The following is a 21,170-nucleotide window of genomic DNA, read 5'->3' as shown; positions in this document are numbered from 1 at the left end:
ATCCCTGTGAAGCTGGCTACTTAATGGCTTCAACAGACACTGAAGGGAATCTGTGTGGAGACACAAAGAAGTGGCAGGGAGGGAGGAGGGGAAAAAATGACGATGATAACAATGCTTTTAAGATGTGGCAGAATGGCTATAATAAATCTCATACCTCCTTGAACTTATGCACCAGCTTTTCAGGATCCATCTCCACCGGTGAAAGCATATCTTCATTCTCTGCTAGATCAAAAACTTCAATTGCCATGTCATTGTTAACGAACATAGGGCTCATCTCTTCCTCCTCTTCATCTGTCGCATATTCTCCAGTCTGATGGTGACATTAGGCAGATTATAAGCAGTGTTTTCTCTCCCCAAATCCACAAAGTCATTCAAAAGAGAACCAGTGGATAATTACTGAGAAACGGATATTAATGTCAAACTGCTTCTGTCTGTCAGATGTGAAGTATTGTATAAGGCACACATTAGCTCTAACTCAATGCTACTCAAGATAAATGCACTTGATAATGGGAAATGAAACAATGTGAGAACAAAGCAAGAATATATGATTAGATGATTTAGACTCTTTCTGTCCATGGAACACTTTTTTTTCAGGCATCTTCAATCATTTCTGTCTGCCTTTCCTCCACACCCAAGGAAATGAAAGACTGGATATTTGTGATAATACCAGAAATGAAAGGAAATAAATTAGTGAAAAATTGCTTCCAACAGCTCTCCCCAATTAGTGTACTGAAAACGGATGGCCTGGTCACAGTTCCAGCAGGGATGGACTATTGCTACCTATTCTATTCCACAATTGACATGCAGCATGACTTTCAAAACTGTCACCAACACAAAGTTTCACACATGCTGTTCAAGCTGAAAAGGAGAAGACAAGAGAAAGAGACACTTTCAAAAACATGAGCACAATTGTTAAGGGCCATATTAATGCATCAGATACTTATCCTGCACAACCTTACACAGCTGAACAGGTTTCACTTTCAAATGCAAAATATGTGAATCTCTTTAGTGAGGTGACCACTCAGTCATGTGCGTGTAGCCCATCCTATTCTGACATGAAATATATACCTTTAGGAAACTACTACATCTGATCTCAACAATTAATCAAAACAAAATGTAGATTTCAGAACAATTCATTTTAGTCTACCAGGCTAAACTGGAACTGCCTGAAATAGCAACCTTACATGCATTAGTCATTCAATATCTATGAAAGATTTCCCCTACTTGAAATTTCATTAGATGGCCACCGCATATAAATTTCATTTTCTTAAGTGCTGAGCTTTTTACAACCTCAGTCCCATTTGTCTTTATAGTATTTTCGAAAAGGCAGCATTGTAGTTTCTCCAAGAGCTATTTAATCATTTTGACAAAATGCAGCTGGACAAACTGAAGAAGGTGACTATGACAACAACAAAATCTTGCATTTATATAGTGCCTTAAACTATAACAGCCATCAGTCTCCCAATTGGTGCTGCAAAGTAGCCTGCTATACTGTTCCACCTCTGCCAAATATCTAATAAATATCATTTAAAGAATGCTTCACCAAAGAGCTGATTTTTTAAAAAAGTGATAAATTAATCAAGGCATTTTTGAGCTACTTAGCAACTTATTTTTGGCACAGACGGAACCATCATGTGGCTTCCTACCTCAGACATAGGGTGTAGGAAAAGTCACAAATTATGAAAAGCCATTTCGTCTGGAATACAATGACAATACTTGAATAATGCACCTTTACATCCTAAGGAATTGAAAGATGTATTATCAGATAAAATTTCATATCTAACCACGTGATGGGATATTGAGATAGAGACCAACAATGTACTCATAAGAAACAGAATTAGGAAGTATTTTGAAGAAGCAGAGATGTTTATGAAGGGAATTTTCCAGAGGGTAAGGTCTAGATGACTGAAAGCACAGACAGCAATGGAGCAGGGAAGACATCTTTGATGCACAAGCCACCAGAATCGGAGGAATGCAGAGTGTTCCCGAGCTGAAGAAGGTTACAGAGGGTGGACAGGGCAAGCAAGGCCATGCAGGGATGTGGATGGGAGCATGGGTATGTTAAAACTGTGGCACTTCTAGATCAAGAGCTGGGTCATTGGGTGAAAATGACTTAATGCAAGTCAAGATAAAGGCAGGTGGGTTTTGGATGATTAAGAGGAGGGTGTAAGATGGGAGGCCATTCAGGAAAGCTTTGACGTGGTCAGGACTGGAAGCAACTGAAGCATGCCTGAGCAGCAGACTGGCTTAGAAGGAATGAAGGTTAACAGAGTAGAAGTAGCTGGTCTAAGTGATGGAAAGAATTCAGGAATGGAAAACTCTATTAGAGGGCAGAAAGGTTGCAAATGTTTTGGTTCAGCATCAGCTAGGGCTGTATTTGGTGCAAGTTAAGGTGTGTTACTAGGGCCTCAAATCAGTGGTTTCTGTCTTCTGATAGTTATCTGGAAGGAAATTCATGTTCCAAAATTAGTAACAAGTGATAAATGCCAGATAACAATCAGGTCGTTTGAAACGTTTCACCAGCTACACGCAAAGTGGAAATATTGAACTGGATTTTCACCTTCAACATGGGGATGCAAAGTTGGGTAACAGCTTTTAATCTTGCCTATCATAATGCTCCTGATTTCATACTAGGGTTCTCTCATTATTTGTAACTCCTTGAGGAGCTGTGACTGCGGAGGCAGGGCAGGGGGGTATACCCTCACAATACTGCACGCAAGGGCAGGATCGCTATGCTCTGGACATTTCCCCCAGATTATTCCAATCAATACAAATTCAACGGGACTGGAATGGGGATGAAAATCCTGAAATCAGGTCCTACCTGCCATCTTTAAATCCCTCCTATCTCTGTTTTAACTTGAATAGAAGCTTGAAAAGCCATTGCACTCAGAATCAACTTGCATTTCCTTCCTTAGTTTACAGTAATTGAAACAATGATAGAATGTAAAATAACTTTCTTTACTTCACTGTCCCTAACAGTACTTATTATTTTACTCCAAATGTATAGGACATTTATTTGTCATAATATTTTTAATAGACACTGTTCCACATCTCCCAAATGTACATAGAAAACATCCCAACTACAATCTCCAAATTAGTGGTATCTTTTGTAAGCTGTAAAAGTAATTATCAAAAGTTAAACTTCTTCATTCTGGTTTATTTTAAATTTCTCTGAACTCCAGGCAATAGAAAGAGTTTTATTTTAAAACGCAAAGTAAATGTAAGGTAAGTATTCTACGTAAACTATTGGTAAAAACAATAGCTAACATGTTAACTCTGTTCCTTCCTCAATGATGCCATTTGATCTGCTGTTCCAGCACTTTCTTTTTTTAATTCAGCAAACATCATCTCTTGTAACTTATTCCAGCTCTAATATTTTCTATCACTGGAGGGACACAACTTGATTTCCCATGGCTAAATCTGTGTTTTTAACATGGTGAAATCAATTACAGATTTGCTTTTAAGTCAACAACACAAAAGGGGAAAAAGCTGCTCCTTGGATGCTGCCTGAACTGCTGTGCTCTTCCAACACTACTAATCCAGAACAGAAATGTGAAGGCTACGCCCTCTGAATGTCATTACCACCTCAGATCATTGTGGTTCCAGCATCAATGTACTGTTTTTGAAACATGCGTCTGGTCTACAGAGTCATTGTCTAGCTATTGAACTTTACTGATCAAAACAGTAACTTGCTCCCAATTGAAACTCAATGGACACTGATGAACTCTCCTTATTTTACCACTAGGTGACAGCAAAAGATCCCAATTGTTATGATGGATGACTCATTTTTCACAACAAATTCAGGTGAACTGAAGTGAGACATTTGATTCACATGAGTACTTATTTGTGTATATAAAATCATAATATTGGTGAAAATGTCACGAAGATTGGCTCACCTCTGAATTAAATTTGAAATATATGGAATAATGGGACTATTGATAAGTCATGATATCAGATTATATCACAAATTGCTGAATGGCTTTCTCTTGCTTTGGTTATTTGAAACACTTAATTTTGCCAAAATATATATCCACTAAACAGTGTAAATTGTGCTCTGCATTCCCTTCCATTTTTGTTTTCTAGAACTGGTTAATGGAGAGATAATGCTAACAGTGGCAACCATGGTTAGGACTGATGCCTCACAGCACCAGGGACCTGGATTTGATTCCCGCCTCAGGCAACTGTCTGCGTGGACTTTGCACATTCTCTCCAGGTCTGCATGGGTTTCCTTCTACAATCTAAAGATGTGCAGTCAGGTGAATTGGCCATGCTAAATTGCCCCATAGTGTTAGGTGCATTAATCAGGGGTAAATGTAGGGTAGGGGAATGTGTCTGGGTGGGTTAATCTTCGGAGAGGCGGTGTGGACTTGTTGGGCTAAAGGGCCTGTTTCCATACTGTAGGTAATCTAATCTAATCATTGTACCAGTTCGAGGTTGGATTGACCGTCCTTTTAGAGTAACTGAGATACTTTAACTGCACACCTGGGACATCGTGAGACAAACAATTAGAGAAGCAAATGATATTTTGGTATTTATTACAAATAAATGGGAATATAAAAGCAAAGAAGCAATTTTGAGGAGCCTTGGTGAGACAACGGCTGGAATATTATACTGTATGTAGTTCTGATTTCCTTACCTGAGGAAGGATATACTTAAAGAGAGCATATGGAAAGTTCACTAGACTGAATACGGGGTTAAGGGAGTTCTTCTATAAGGAGAGACCGAGTATTCTCGGTTTTCTCGATCCCAAAGAGTATAAAAGAATGGGGTGATCTAATCCTAAAGGGGTACGACAGGTTATATTCTAAGAAGATATTTCTCCAGCTGTGAAGCCTGGAACTGGGAGCCATAATATCAGAATGGAGAGTCTGACTAAGATGTGGAAAAAATCTTCACTCAAAGTGCTGTGAATCATTGGAATTCTCTAGCCCAGAGAGCTGTTCAACCATCGTGTGTGTTCAAAACAAAGATCAAAAGCTATGTTGGGTACTGACCGAATCAAAGAATACAGGGATAGTGCAAGAGAAAGATGTAGCTGGGATATGTCAGCCATGATCTGAGTGAATAGTAGAGGTAGCTTGAAGGGCCAAATGACTTACTCATGTTTTTATTTCTTCTATTTTTAACTGAAACTAATAGTGTATATAGTAGCTTCAACTAAATGATGGGTGTGCAGATAATCCTTGGAATTGGCTGAGGGTACATTTGTTGCATTTGGTGGTCAATAATCAAACAAATGTCTTGCTGTGGGCAATCCAATCAGAGTCTTTTTGGTAATCCTGGACAAAGTCCCACAGGAATGCCAGAACAGGACAGTGTATACTATGGAAGAGTGAGTAGCTGGCCTCCCAAGAGAGGTATTATCTAAAACAATCTGCACAGTAATCACATAAGAACCCTACAACATGAAAACCTAGTCAGGCCTTTCCAGAAAACTTCCCATCATCCACCCAACATATGCCAGGAAACAAATCTCTCCTCGCGTACATTGATGTTCTGTCAGATTCTGGTTGAAGGCATGAGCCAGTTTGTATTTCAATTATTCCTTTGTGCGTAAGCCTCTGAAAAGGCACCAGTAACCCAAACTATAACAAGCACCCTATCATCTTCAAGTCATGCTGGGATGGTGGACTGCCACAAAATTGAGGCACAATGGCTACGATCGAAATAGCAGACAGTGGTCTGATTGATTCACTTTCAGTGATTCATCACTTCCTAGAAATCAATGAAACGGAGATGTTATTCATTAAAGCAGGGTGTGGGGTTTCCAATTTTATGTGCCGTCAACAAATTTGTGTACTTTTGAGAAATCAGCCATCTGGAAAGGAGAAGTGCAGTGCTATCTTATGTTGCTGCCTCTTTCATGTTGGAAAAGTGATGAAGTTGTTTCCTTGGCAATCGAGGCTTCATTTGTTTGGTGCGTCAGTGTGCAGATGGCGTATCACTTTGGCAAACACTTCTGCCAGTAGCTGGGAAGGATATGGGAGTATACAAATATAAAGCTGTGGTCATTGCTTCAGTCATGGGCAGAGCTATAATTGTGGTGGATGTTGTCTGGAGGTCAGACTCAGGCCGACATGTGATTCATTTACTATCTCCCTGGTGACACAAAGTAATCAAAGGCAGTGCCTCTCGGCATATACCCATTAGGCTTAACAATCTTATGTTAGAGTGACTGCCAATTGAAGAAAAAAATCAAGCTTTAATTGTATTTCTGTATTGATGCTCTACAGAAACTCTTTGGTCTTACATATTGAGGGACACCAAAGCTATTGCCACCCTGATCAGTTTTTTTTGCTGCAATTAAAAGTACATGTTCATGTAAGTTCAATAGGACAACATCTCAAGACCAGGTCATCAGGCCGATGGAACATGGCAGCTGGGAAAAACTGCAAACTCTGATATGGGATCAATTTACACACACTTGACTCAACTTAGCTACTGCAAGGACATTCTCCCTCATCCACATCACTGAATCTGCTGGGTGTCCAGAAAGTGAATGGAATTGAAACTGCATAATGTGGGTCTTGCCTGACAACCAGAGAGCAGCAAGACCTGTGCTTGGCTTTCATTTGGGGGGGGGGGGGGGGGAAGGTCTGTCTTTTCAAGTGCCTGTCAGTATACCAGAAAACAACAGCACCATGCCTGTCAGTTTGATGATGATGCTGTTGTTGTCCCTGAAAAAATGGAGTGCTGAATATTCAGAAGGAGAAAGGTTTCAATCCTTACTCCTGTTAGGTAGACTGCAATGTACATTCTAAAGACCACAGGGATACTACAAAGTATACTCCATGAGAGAAAGTTCCATGCATGTCTATTTCTATATATGTGTTCAGTTGCACTCCCTTCCCAATAAATACTAATGCTTTAAAAGGATGTGCAGCAATGTTCAATACTTCAGAAGATTTAAATCACTATTTAAGTTATTTAACTGTGTCCGTAGATTACTTTATAGAGTGGCTTTGTACTGGAATTGAGTTATAGTGTATCTCAGGTATACTGACAATTTGGTATAGAGAAATCCCTTCACATCAGTGCAGAAATGGTGGAGAATAGCTGTCTATCTGATAAAGGAAAGCCTGTTCCGTTTGAATGATGCAAGTTTGTGGTGGTGAAATATGAAAACAAAGATAAAATCAAAGAACCAACTGTAAACTTGACTAGATTGTGTAAGTCAGCCATCTGCAAAATGAAGATATCTACAACGCAGTGAGAACACTATCAATATGTCACAATTTTGTTTTATTCATGTGCTTACATTTTGTTTTAAAAAAGCCTTCTCCTCTATATCATTGCTAAACTATGTATTCATCAGTTCAGAGGCCTGGGAGGTTTGTATGAACAATCTATCTACTGGTAATTCTGGTAATGATTCACCCCACAGCCCTTCCTGTTTCATAGAACACTCTGACTTCCATTTGGTGTCACACTACAGGCGGGAAGTCAGTATGATTATAAACATAAGCATCAGCGACATTATTCTGTGGCACCATCTGTTGGCATTCCAATGCACTGCATTAACAAACAGCCGGAATATTTAAAAAAAAAATTTGAACAATAGCTCTTGTAAATTTGCTTGCAAAGCTTTCTTTATTTTTAGAAAAGGGACACATTTTGAAGCCTACAGCCCATTTTGATTAGAAAAGATTCCACCGAATATGGGTTAGTAAATCAATTTCACTCAGAGGCAAACCAGAATTGCAGCAAAATGTTTGATCGACAAAGGAGACATTATGGTGGTTTAGATCAAGCAGTTTGGTGTAGATAGGATATAGTCATCAAGAGACCAGTTATTGTTTAAAGCTGTGCATCTCTTGGCATTCTAAACAGTGCCTCAGTGTCTTCAAAGGACTATCTTAGGTTTTAAATACAGCTGTTGTTTTAACACTACTCCTTTTCTGAATATTTACTGCTGAAGAGAGTAATAATGACATTTTGGACAACACGCATTGGCCTGGGTTTCTATTTTGCATTGCCCAGCACGTCATGGTCCTGAATAGGAGATATTATTAGAATGGAAAATACATTAAATCTCCACCAATCTAGGTTAGAGCTTAACCTTCCCAAGGACAGGTGTGGGAAGACAACAATTCGGAAATTCTCAAATCATACCCCAACCCTCCAACTTTCAAACAGAGGTGGTTCAGGCCCTCGAACTGCTCTCAGAAGGTGGTGAAGCTTTTAAGACAGCCTCCACTTTAACACAAATACAGTTTTAAGGCATGGAGCTGAGAATGAATTCATGAGGCCAGTCCCTTTATTGTGCTGGATCAAGAGGAACTAAAGTGTTATATCCCAGGCCTAAAATTTTAGCAGACGTCCTGAGTGCAATCTCATTTCTCCTACATTCTCTCTCTCTGGGAATCTGGTTACAACTCCTGCAATCGTCATGGTATGCCACAGGTATGGTGTGTCTGTTCAAGACCTGGATTTGATTCAAGGGGTTCAGAGGGAAAAAATGTCCTATTGCTTCCTGTAAGGGAAGAAATAGTGTAATGTAATAGAAAAGGAATCTTTCAGTTCTTGGACTGGCAACTGGAAAAAATGGAAATAAAATGAGGGCCATTTCAATCTGACTTGTAATAAAATTGGAATGTTCACTAAAAGCATTAAGTTAGCTGTCATTGTCTGGGATGGGGAGTTGTTGACCCTTTGGAGAAAGGAGTTATTTCACTTGGTGCCTGACCTACATTATACATGATCTGCTCAAGTCTGATATATGATGGTGACACTGCTTCCAAAACGAAGGCTGGTGTTCATTCCAACAAACTGACATTCATCACCAAATAATATTTACGTTACAATATATAATGAAATTCCTGCAGAACAATATTCCTTTCAAAGACATCAGCGCTTGAAATTTACTCCCAAATAGACAAAGAAAAAATATCAGGGCCCATCTACAGTTAACTGTCAATTTTATAATCAGAGTTCCTGTTAGTGAAATTGTTTTCTGAGGTTTTTAATGGCACTGAAAAGTCATAGGTGAACACAGAAAAGACTTTTAAGGCTAGATTTTCTGTGGCTTTGCCACTTTGCTTACAGCAATCCTAAGGTACAAGAAGACAGGGAAGTACTGCAGATTTTCCAAATGCTTCCTGTCATTAATATTATCTTTGTGAAAAGATCTTCGCAAAGGCAGGTTTTCACAACCAAAAGGATGCAGTTATGTGAGAATGAATGCTTATATCCATTATGTCAGTCATGACACTGGCTGTGAGCAATGACAGGAGGTCAGAGGCCTGTAAAGATGTGCAATTATTTTTGGGAGAAACAGACTACCCTCCTCAATCCTTCGAGTGTTATTCAATTTGATCCTTCTCATCAATTGCCTCGAAGGAAGGCTATCCTGTTAAGCTGCCACAGATGACTAAGGTCTATGCTATGTATTTTCTTCTGTCTACCAGAGGAAGGTTTCCCAGTGCAGGTAGGCAAGCTGACAGATCTTAGGAAATTTAGTGGTGTCACTGTCATGGAAATTAAGCGTTGCACAGTCTGCCAGTCTGATTTACTTTCCTTCCAGCGAAGTGGAAAATCTAGCCTTTAATGCCTTAGGAAAGGAAACACCAGTGATAGAGCTGGCCAGAACAGAATAAAGCAGAGGTCACACCATGCACTGGTTTCAAATCCAAGATCACAAACCTTTACAAACTGACAGCTGTTGTTATTATTGTGATTACTGTTGAAAAAGCCACTGGCTGTGCTGTTCCTGTCATATGAAAATAGCTCTAAATCCTACAATGCAGTTCAGAACAGAAAATGAAATTATTGGTTATGAGGCTTCATACTGTGATTGGAAAAATATATAAACAGTGAAACACTGCACTGAATGGCATATGACTTTGATTGTATTCAATACTGAAGGCATTTTTTTTTCAATCTTACTGTGCTTAACAAATTTGTTTTTCTGGGACTTTTGCTGCAGATTCTAACATCTTAACGGTCCATGCCACCATATCCATATACACTATTTAGTATAGAAATTACAATTCATGAAAAAGGCATATTACCCAATCACTCTGTTTTGATGCAGATCCTTTCTAGTCCTCAATAGTCCTAAACATATGTTGCGCCTGTGTCCTTTTGCACCTTTTCATTCAAGTGCCTATCAAACCTAATCTTGAATGTTAATAGTCCCTTCTTTAATTGTTGACTGGTGCAGTTCATTGTCTCACAAAACTGTAAAGGTTTTACTCCTCAGTCCTAACTGATAGATTCAATTCTTGATCCCTTAATCTGTTCTTTTCTAACCTGTCCTCTTTTCATCCCTATCGAATAATTCAATAATCCCTCTGCTGTAACAAAACATAGTTGTAGTGGCTTTATTTTGTATGTATAAACTCTAAAATACCCGCCTACACCCGTCTCTCTAGCTCACTCTTTCCCTTTAGTACATTGCTCAAAAAAAGACCTCTTTGACCAAATATTTTGAAACATGCCCAATGTCTCCTTATGTGGCTTGATGTCATACTTTCTTTAGTTTGCCTTGGAATGGCTTATTACAATAAATACAAGTTTGTGTTGTTTTTATCTATAACTGTTTGCAACATTCAAATGAATCTGCAGTGCAGCCTTTCTATTGCCTCAAAATGCTTCTATGCCGTGGAGTTCAAAAATATACCAATACTCCTACTGCAGTCTTACTAATATTCTAAATAGATTTACCATGGAATTTCATCTTTTACATTCAATACTTCTTAGTTTAAAACATAGTTTCACTGCAGGTGCTGCTTTTAAGATCTTGCAAATGTGAATGCTCAAATTTATTTGCTCATTCTGATCACCCAGCTTTCTCCCAGTTAAAATATATACATTTATAATCAAAATGCACCAAGTGGTATTAAATTTCTATTGGCATTTATATTGTGTGGTACTGCCCATCGTTCTAAGCATGAAGATCCCAGTCTACTGAAATCCTGCAATATGAAATCACTTTTCAAATGATGTTGCTATCTATCATGTGTTACACTGGCTTCATGTGTAATCATTCTTGCAGACTTGAGATTGAAAGGTTCTGGCAACATTTAGGTCAATGAAAGGACAGTGGGACACTTTCTTAAGCAAGGCATTTCTTGGAAGTCATGTGTTTTGTGATGACTGCTTGTTTACTGCAGGGTCTTTGCCTGGGCTTAAGATGTGCAGGTTGCACCTCTGATATAGAAATTGTTTAAGTTCTTCAATTGGTAACTAAACTGGGGGAAAAAGTAAGAGCTTAGCTCTCCCATTCAGCCTCTTGCTGTAGGTGCAGTGTGGCACCTGGAGTCAGAACCTCACTGTGCTCCTGAAAAGCATCTGGAAGAATCTTCAAGTAAAGATTTTGCCCCTTCCTCTAAGGAGGCACTAATGCCAGGGCATAGATACCTCTTGCTTCCTTGTGTCTCAAACAAGTGGTCATTATTCCTGTGTAATCTGTGGAAGTGTTGGCAGGGTGCTGCCCATTAACTAGCATTATGGTCAGGAGGCAGCCTGACTTCCCCTCATTGTTAAGAAACATGTCTTTAGCAAGGATTTGCTGTCATGTTTATTTTTAAAGCAAGTGTTAGAAATTTGAAGCTGAGCTGTCTGATCTGAGCCCAGTTAGCTTTGTTTTTTTTAGAAAGTTAGAACAATAGAAGCAGCCTGAAGGGGTGGGGCCAAGCTCCCACAGAACTAGGATTTCTAGTTTTAGCTTTCAGCAGTTGCTGGGGTCTTGAAGCTGGATGTGGAAGCTCTTATTCGTCTCTCTGTCACTGGTAAAAGCTAGGTTCTCTTCTGGCTGTTCGAATTGCACTCGAGACAATCTGTTTTACTGAATTCGCCTTTGTCAAGGGTGTGAAAATGGGATGTTACTGTATTGGATCAATTGTCATTTAGTGGTTAAATAATCTATTGTTCTTGTAAGTTTTCCAGTAGAGTTAAGTTATTCCAATGTTATGTTTTTTTCTTATGTTTGTATTTTAACTACAATGTGTTTTGCTTTAGCCAGGTAGTTTGGCCAATCAAATTACATCCAGAACACAACACTTTACACTTGCTTTTTAAAATAAAAAAAGGGGGTATAGGCTATCCTATTTATTCTGAGAGGGTTTGGTCTGGTCCATATATAATGTTCACCTCCAAGTGTGGTAGCTGCTCAACACTGATTGGGAAAATGAAACACTGCCTCATTTATCCTCCTTGACAAAAAGGTGTTACGGACATTTTTAGTTTGTTTACAATTGATATAACTCAGAGAAACAACTCAGCATAAGGGGTTTCAGGTGGAGAGGGAATGAACGATTAAATCTGGGATAATTGTGGTCCATTTTGCTCATTCATTCAATCCATTAGTGAAGGCTTTAGAAAGCCTCAGCTACTGGACTTTTGAGAGAAAATTTAGCCACATGAATAAAATAAACCAGCCCCATCCACATTAATAATGTTATATGGGTATATATCTAAATTCATATTTGAACAGGACAAGTCAACAATTGGACTCAATCTTGTGTTCTATTTATCCTTTCAGGGTTGAATTAGTTCTTGCGATATTTTGTTAAAAAATAATCAGTTTTCCATTCTTAATCTCCACCAGCTATTCTGAGATGCCAGGAATGGTTTTGATCACTGATCTCAGGATTAACATATTCAAGAGTCATTACAGAGATTCATAAGCTGAATAGAAATGCAGTGGTTCCATAGTTAGTAAACGAGAACTCAATTTAAAATGCAGGTTTTTAAAAAAAGCTGAACTCAACAACAAAATGATTTCATTGCATGTGACTATTATAGCCCCAAAGGCTGGACCAATTGCATTGCCTTTGGAAAATCCAAAACTGCAAGGGTGACATATTCTGCCATTGCTTTCAGTTAATGGGAAAGACAATCAGGCAAGATGGAAAATGGAATACTGTTTTGCTATCACTTGCTTTGATTAGATTAGATTCCCTACAGTGTGGAAACAGTCCCTTTGGCCCAACAAGTCCACACCGACCCTCCGAAGAGTAACCCACCCAGACCTATTTCCCTCTGACGAATGCACCCAACACTATAGGCAATTTGGCATGGCCAATTCACCTAACCTGCACATGTTTGGTTTGTGGGAGGAAACTGGAGCATCCAGAGGAAACCCACGCAGACGTAGGGAGAATGTGCAAACTCCACACAGACAGTCGCCCAAGGCTGGAATCAAACCTGGGACCCTGGTGCTGTGAGGCAGCAGTGCTAACCACTGAGCCACTGCGCCGTCCCCAATCAAGACCAATTTCTAACCCCTCATTGCTTTTGAGCAAATCATGAGAGAAATTAAATACTGTTCATTCTTAAAGTTAAAGGTGTTTATTGGGTTCACAGCTAATAACAAAAATACTTTATTGGCAGAGGCCCTTTACAAAAATAATATACAGAGGTTTAACTTCATGGAATTAAAAGCCAACTGAATGTCACAGATAGAATCCCAACTAATTATCCGTTGGTTTGTGCATTTTAAATTATTCAGCATTATTGTATTTACAAATATTTGTAAATCAGACGATAATAAAAGGGACATCACCATAATCTTACCAGACCATCTCTCATTAGACAGAGATGCACTTCTAACAAAGGGAGAGGTTGAGAAGGAGGGTCCTTTGGGGGTAACCTCAGCTGGTGCAGCAATTAGACCCTCGCTGTCAGCATCAATCTGCATTGCAAATGAGCCGTCCACTGAACTTTGCTGTTAAAATTTGTATTCACTTCTTGTAAGGTTATTCACTTTGAATAAATATGCACCCTCCAAGGAGTACAGACTATCTTGGAAGGCTATTGTGAAGCGACTCATCTTTGGTGGCAAGAACACCGAGAGAAAATCTGAAATACAAGCTACAAGTTTAAAATGGGTGCAGAAGCAGAGTGACCTGGGTGTACATTTACAGAAGTCATTGAAGGTAGCAGGATAGATCGAGAGCGTAGTTAATAAAGCACGGAACATCCTTGGCTTTATTAATGAATGTGGCCCATAGTACGAGACCAAGGAGGTTAGGCTAAAACACTGCTTCAGTCTATTCTGGGCACCATATGTTCAGAAAGATGTCAAGGCATTGAAAGATTCATATGAATGGTTTCAGGAATGAGGTACTTCAGTCATGTAGACAGATTGGAGAAACTAGATTTGTTATCCATAGAGAAGAGAAGATTGAGAGAAGAATTGACAGGTGTTTAAAATGATGAAGAATCTAAACAGAAGTAAAAAATATTCAAACTAGTGTAAACATGAAAAACAATAAAAATGAAGGGAATTGGAAACACAGAGAATGTTTGAGGCAGGTGCAATCAAGGTTTTCAGGAGGACATTGACTGAAAATGAAGTACAGGGTTACTGGGAGAAAGTGGGGGAATGGGAAAAGGTAGGGGAATGGGAAAAGCTGGGGAAATGGGAAAAGCTGGGGAAATCTGGAGTGCCAGTGCAAAATCATTGGGCTAAATGGCATTCCTTTGTGCTTTAATGATTACTCTGTGAATCCTGAGCATGCAGTGCCATCCTATGGTGTTGGAAAGAATGTGGTGTGCACACTTTCACATTATGTAAAGCTCCAGGATCTACATCTGCGGTGTAGTCCAGCATCCACATTTCTTTCACTGGTTTACCTTGGGCCTTTCTTCTACAGGATATAAGACACCGTTAAGATGCCTAGATTGCTCTATGCTAGAGACATAACAGAACTTCCACACAACAAGAACAATGTTCTCACTCTGACCTTGTTTGTGATGGATGTAACAATTGAGAAACAGTTCCCACATCCACATAGAAAAGGGAAGTCACCTTAAATTAAATGCTCAATACTGGCGGGATGCCATTATTTTCTCAACATTGGCTGGTGGGTGCTTAGCAAATCTAAACATGAATGTAATGATTTCTTAGGATTGTGATATTGTGATTTCTGATAGATATCAATGCAAGCTCAATTATAATTAATTTCTGGGCTAGTTCTGACAACAAATCACCAAAGCACTAAGTTTCAAATTCCAAATGCGTCTTTGCCTTTTGGATACTAATATTTGTGTTTCAGGGGTTTTTGGGAATGTCCTTACCTCTGGACCAGAAGGCCAAAGTTTAAACTCCATTATGATGGGCAATGGGTATTACCATGCAATCCAAACAGAATTGTTTTCCCCTTCTTTTGTCTACTTTACCTGAAAGGGAGAAATATGATACTTTCTTCCGCCCTGTCACCTAATAAGGGAAAGTTAAAATGAAATGCATAATCTTGAACAGATTGTATGAGTGATGATTAATCTGCTTAACTTAAAACCTAGTGTACAAAGGTTAAAGAGTGGAGTTACGTGTTTAAAGTGAGGGTTGGAGTTAGAGGGAATACATAGAGACTTTTGGAAATCCAGGAAAATAGTGGAAATTGGACTGATGCAGTTTCTCAAGTCTAACAAATAAGTGGGTATTCAAGAGAATGCCAATGGAAAATCAACCGCTTTGTCTCAAATCTATGGGCGGCACGGTGGCACAATGGTTAGCACTGCTGCCTCACAGCGCCAGAGACCCGGGTTCAATTCCCGCCTCAGGCGACTGACTGTGTGGAGTTTGCAGGTTCTCCCAGTGTCTGCGTGGGTTTCCTCCGGGTGCTCCGGTTTCCTCCCACAGTCCAAAGATGTGCAGGTCAGGTGAATTGGCCAAGCTAAATTGCCCGTAGTGTTAGGTAAGGGGTAAATGTAGGGGTATGGGTGGGTTGCGCTTCGGCGGGGCGGTGTGGACTTGTTGGGCCGAAGGGCCTGTTTCCACACTGTAAGTAATCTAATCTAATCTAATCTAATCTAATCTAAGAAATCTGATGAAAGAAGCCTTTTACAGGGGAGAAATGGATTGGCAGATCATTAGACTTTAGACACCGAGAGTCAAAGGGTGTTAGAATAGGCAGGAATCTGGACCAATCAGATCAGGATATTATTAACAGGCAGAGCAGGCTTGAGGGGTCGAATGGCCTACTTCTGCTCCTATTTCAGACATTAATGACTAAGAGACAGTCTGCACCATCACAACAATGTTTTCACGTATGCACTTTACACATGGTTGCCCAGAGCCTATCAAGCTAGTTTATATTCCTCGCGTGTTGACCTTGCAAAACAAAGAATTTTAAGTTCTTTCATGTGATACACAGTCAATGCTTGTGTGCCAATGAAATGAGAGTTGAAATTGATTCCTGAAAGGTACATTTATTATGTTTTTGCAATTTTCTTACCTCCTCGTCATCATCGACGTATTGCCCGTAATGTTGTTCCATCATTTCCCTCTGCCACCTCTCCTGTTCCAAGGTTTGCCGAATCAGCTGAGCCACTTCACTGGTTTCTCCAGGTTTCTCCCGTCCAATCAAAAACCTAAAATGGAGGCCATTCTTGTCAATATATTTCCAATTGTCTCATCAACATTATAAGGCTGACTTCCAGTCACTGTTTGCTTCTATCTCATTCAGAGATACAGAAGAAAGGCGGGTTTAGTGACATAAACAAAATCAAAATGAAATCTGAAATTAAAACAGAAAACACCAAAAGTACTTAGAAGGTCAGGCAGCTTTGATGGAAAGGAAGACGGAGTTAATATTTCAGGAACCTGATTTGATAATAACAGGTCATTGACTTGAGATGTTCACTCTGTTTCTGTCTGCACAGATGCTGCTAGACTTTGTAAGTATTTCTAGCACTTTTTTTATTCCAATAGAAATGTTAAGACCAGAGTCTGATAGACTAAAACTACACGAGTTCCCAATATAAACTTTAGCTTGATGACGATCTCAAACTGCAGACTGATAGAACAACAGGAAAAGCTTAGAGCTTCCTTTTACAGTTGTAATAGAAATTGAAACATGTATCACTGAAGGTGTGATTATATGATTAGACACAATGGCAAAACCTGGTTGTCAATTCACTCTATTTTCTCTACTCTATTTCTATTAAACACTAAGGTATGTATCCAGATGTTGCTGGAGAAAGATAAGCTTAACTGTGTTTTGAGATTCTGCAGCATATTACAGTCAGGTGTTCCAGCACAACCATCAAGTGCCAGTATATCACAATTTTTTTTGGGTGAGAAAGTTGAATGGTATGTTTTAATAAATGAGTCATAGTTGTTAATAGAGTGAAAATGTGTTGCTGGAAAAGCGCAGCAGGTCAGGCAGCATCCAGGGAACAGGAGAATCGACGTTTCGGGCATAAGCCCTTCTTCAGGAATGAGGAAAGTTTGTCCAGCAGGCTAAGATAAAAGGTAGGGAGGAGGGACTTGGGGGAGGGGCGTCGGAAATGCGATAGGGTTAATAGACCCAGTCATTTTATCTGGAAGGTATGGTGAGGAAACATCTAACATCAGGCATAAACCTAAAAACCTAAGGACTGAATCTCCTTGCTCAGGTTGGGTGCACAGATTCACAAAATTCCCAAGACAAAGTGCTCTGTAAGGAGATTTTTTTTCTCTCCAGGAGGGGGTGGTTAGATTATCTGGGTTCATTCCCAGAAATGAATGCATGGTGAGGATATGGCTGGAAAGCCTGCCTCAGTGATTCAGCATTGTGTTGTCTGTGAAACATTCATGAGTAAAATGTGACTAATTCCCCTTTCCATCCCTGCAGAAGTGGTAGTTGCTGAGTTCAGGTGTTGGATTCCCAACTCTGGGCTTTTTCTGTCATTTCCCAACAGACAAACTCTCAATCAGTGCTAAATCCAAATGCAACATTTGTTTTGAACATGTGGCATCTTGTCATACTCTGAGGCTTTAATTTGAAACAATATTCTGGGTTAAGTACATGTGTTGCCCATATTTACTTTCCATGAGCAAAATTTCTTTCTTGTTCTATAATATTCACACTTTATTAATTTCATCTAGCATCATTTGCCCCAAATATTTTGGTTAAATCATTCTATAATTTCAGCAACAATCAATATTTGGTAAAATCCTGCAAATTTGAGCAGTTTACTTTTGAGTTTCTGAATCCAAATAAATGATAAATGCCAGTTAACTAATTTTAGGGTGCCCAGGTTTTTCTCCCACTTTATCATTACATCTCTAAGCTGTAATTATTGTTTTCTACCTAACGTCTATATTTTTATCCACATCTAAATTTATCCCTAATTCCCAGAGCTTTGAATTTAAGTCAAAAACCTTTGAAACAATAACTACCTTCTGGACTCAATCGCTTAAAATGCAATGTTGACAAAAGTCCTCCTCCATAATAACTAATCTGTCTTTTTATTCAATAAATATAAGTCTTTAAAGTTGTAAATAGAGTTACTGGTCTGTGACGTAATTAGGTTCTAGATCCTGTCTCACTGGCAAATATCTGATCAAGGTGAGTATTGTCTTTAGTAACTTCCCCTTAACCTGGGATCATGAAACAGTGGTGAATTACATTTGCTACCTTCGATTCTAAACACCAGGATTTACTCAATTTACAGAAAACAGTCATTGAGTAAATTTTCCCAATTCCGTGTACCCTTTTAATCCCTTTGTGCGAATAATTCTTATTTCAGCCTTGTAAAGTCCTTGTAACGGACCACAATGGCAACTTTTAGCCAACATTATTTCAGATTTTCAAACATTGCAGATTTCTGACAATTCTTACGACATAGTATCATTTACTAGGAGGTAGTGTGGTTGATTTGACACATCGAGTGGCCAGCCATTCATTTACACCTTTAATTTTATAAGTAAACTTATCTCCTTTTCAAAATACTGACCATAAACAAAATAATACTTTCCTTCACAATTATTTCATCAACTGACAGCTGGTAGTTATCGAGTAGGCTGAATATCCATGACTCAGTCTAATCCTGTACTGTAGGCTCGGGTCTCATTATTCTATGTATAGCTTGTCCTGCTTTATGGGTTAATAACTGACTTTTTGTTTGGCTTAGTGAACAATTCCAAAGGAAGGGTTCTTGCCGTATAGTGGTAGTGTCCCTACCTCTGTGCCAAGAGACATAGGCTCAAGTTCCATCTGCTCCAGAGGTATGCCATAACATCTCTGAACAGGTTTATTAGAAAATATATTATTGAAAAAGTTCCAAGTGACAAAGGGATGTTGAATTATTCTGGTGAAGACACAATTGTAACGACACTGATATAATAAGTGCATGAAATCTTGATGACTGCTTTTAGTACCTCAGCCTTGAAAGTTATTAATAGTGGGTTAATGGTTAATTGAAGTGCCGGAAATGACCTTGCTACTTTAGGCATCAACTGAGTCACTGCTTCTGTTAGAACTGCAAAGAAATTTTATGCAAACACATTTCAATATTATGTATGGTAATTCCTGAACAATATTTTTTAAAAATTTAGATTCCATAAAATTCCTGCAGTGTGGAAGCAGGCCATTCGGTCCATTGAATCCACACTGACCCTCCAAATAGCATCCCACCCTGACACCCCCATCCCTGTAACCCTGCATTTCCCACAGCGAACCTACCTGTCCTGCACATTCCCAGACACTCGGGGCAATTTAGCATTGCCAATTCACCTAACCTGCACATCTTTGGACTGTGGGAGGAAATGGGAGCACCTTGAGAAAACCCACCCAGACACGGGGAGAATGTGCAAACTCCACACAGACAGTCAGCCGAAGCTGGAATCGAACTCCAGTCCTTGCTGCTAACCACTGAGCCACTGTGCCGTCCCTTTTTGATTGTGCCAATAAATAAAATAAAATTCTCATTGGTTTCTTTGGAAGCTGCAAATATCTCTTGGCAACCTCCCCTTCTTTTGGCTTCCATATGGCATGAAGGTGGTTGGCACGATGGCCAAATCATGCAATCCATTCCACAGGAGCCTTATGCCCATTCTCTTTCTGCTGTGGGTTTGCAAAATTTAGTGGTTTATAGCTAGGCCAACTTGCAGCAACACTGCGTTTCTCCTTGAGACTAGATTCAAAATATTATAACATAAATCTCTTGGCATAAAGCCTGAGGCCCACCAGTTGACTAGGTGAAACACTGACCGGTATCTCACACTTGACCACCTGCACTGGCAGCAGGAAATGGAGATGCACTGCTGATCATCTCCACAGGGGCAGAAACAAAGAGGAAAACATACTGATTCCAAAAGTGCTAAGTACACACAAGTGGAAATTTCTTCAGAGGAAGTCTGTGCAGTGAGCAACACTTTTTCTATCCAGTCATTACCACTGAGCAAACTAAGCAAAATAAAACAGGGAATTAACTCATGGTTCGGCAGATGCTTTGCCTCGAGCAAACATTTCAGTCACAGAGTGGCCATTATCTCGTCACAGTTTCCATTTATTTTATTACTTCATCTTACAAACATAGGGTTACACAGACAGACAGACTGCTCAGCAGTTTTGCCACTATCAGTATTTGCCTTTGTAAATAGGTTGCATTTTTAACAAGTGGGCACCTGGATTATGTGCAAGAAAATCTTGTGTAAATCTTATGAGAATCTGTTTCCAGCTGATGCAAACAGACTTCATCCCATCAAAGGAACAACTGACGGTTTAAAGAAATAACTGTTGATTGGTGTAACAAAATGTAATAGAAAAATTCAAAGAAACCTTTGAAATAACAAGCAACAACAAAAGGTGATATAATTGGACTAACCAATTATGACTGAGATGAGGATAAATTTCTTCACCCCTTGAGTAGTGAGCCTGTGGAATTCTCTGCCATACGAAGCAGTTGAGACAAAATATTGAATGTTTTCAGGAAGGATATATAATTATATAGTTCGAACTCAAGGGATTGAAGGGTATGGGGAGAAAGCTGAAACAGGCTACCCATGGACATATTGAATGACAGAATAGGCTTGAAGGGCCTATTTTCATTCACCAATGGGTAATAGTACATGAAGATACAGCAAATATTATTTTAAAGAATACATGTAAGACTGAACAAAGATTGACTTCTGGTCTTTTCCTCACCAAACTCTATATGAGGTTTAACATTGGTGAGGGAGAATTGTAGTCAACCTGGGGACAGATCAAGTCCATGAATACACTGGCAAATACCCATTGGGATTGCTATCACTGGGGAATCGGAAACTGGCTTGGAGGTTGAAGTTTGGCAAAAGTGTACTGGAGACGAGAATTTGACAGGATTTGACAGGGCAGCACTGTGGCTCAGTGGTTAACACTGCTGCCTCACAGTGCCAGAGACCTGAATTTGATTCCAGCCTCAGGCGACTGTCTGTGTGGAGTTTGCATACTCTCCGTGTCTGCGTGGGTTTCCTC

General features: G+C 39.4%; 1 protein-coding gene across 2 annotated transcripts in view; it reads right to left on the bottom strand.

The window, feature by feature from the left end:
- The window catches only part of LOC122539931 (neurabin-2-like), a 219,993-nt gene that overhangs the window by 36,546 nt on the left and 162,277 nt on the right, over positions 1-21,170 (bottom strand). For both annotated transcript variants that reach the window (XM_043675131.1, XM_043675130.1), the window contains exons 6-7: positions 16,185-16,320; positions 155-310 (exon numbers count right to left, since the gene is read on the bottom strand). In XM_043675131.1, the coding sequence (XP_043531066.1) occupies positions 155-310; positions 16,185-16,320 (292 nt within the window). The remainder of the gene's footprint in view (positions 1-154; positions 311-16,184; positions 16,321-21,170) is intronic.

The sequence above is a fragment of the Chiloscyllium plagiosum genome, chromosome 33 (assembly GCF_004010195.1).
Source record: "Chiloscyllium plagiosum isolate BGI_BamShark_2017 chromosome 33, ASM401019v2, whole genome shotgun sequence".
NCBI lineage: Eukaryota > Metazoa > Chordata > Chondrichthyes > Orectolobiformes > Hemiscylliidae > Chiloscyllium > Chiloscyllium plagiosum.
The sequence above is the reverse complement of the archived record's forward strand: the minus strand, read 5'-3'. Positions and strand labels throughout refer to the sequence as shown.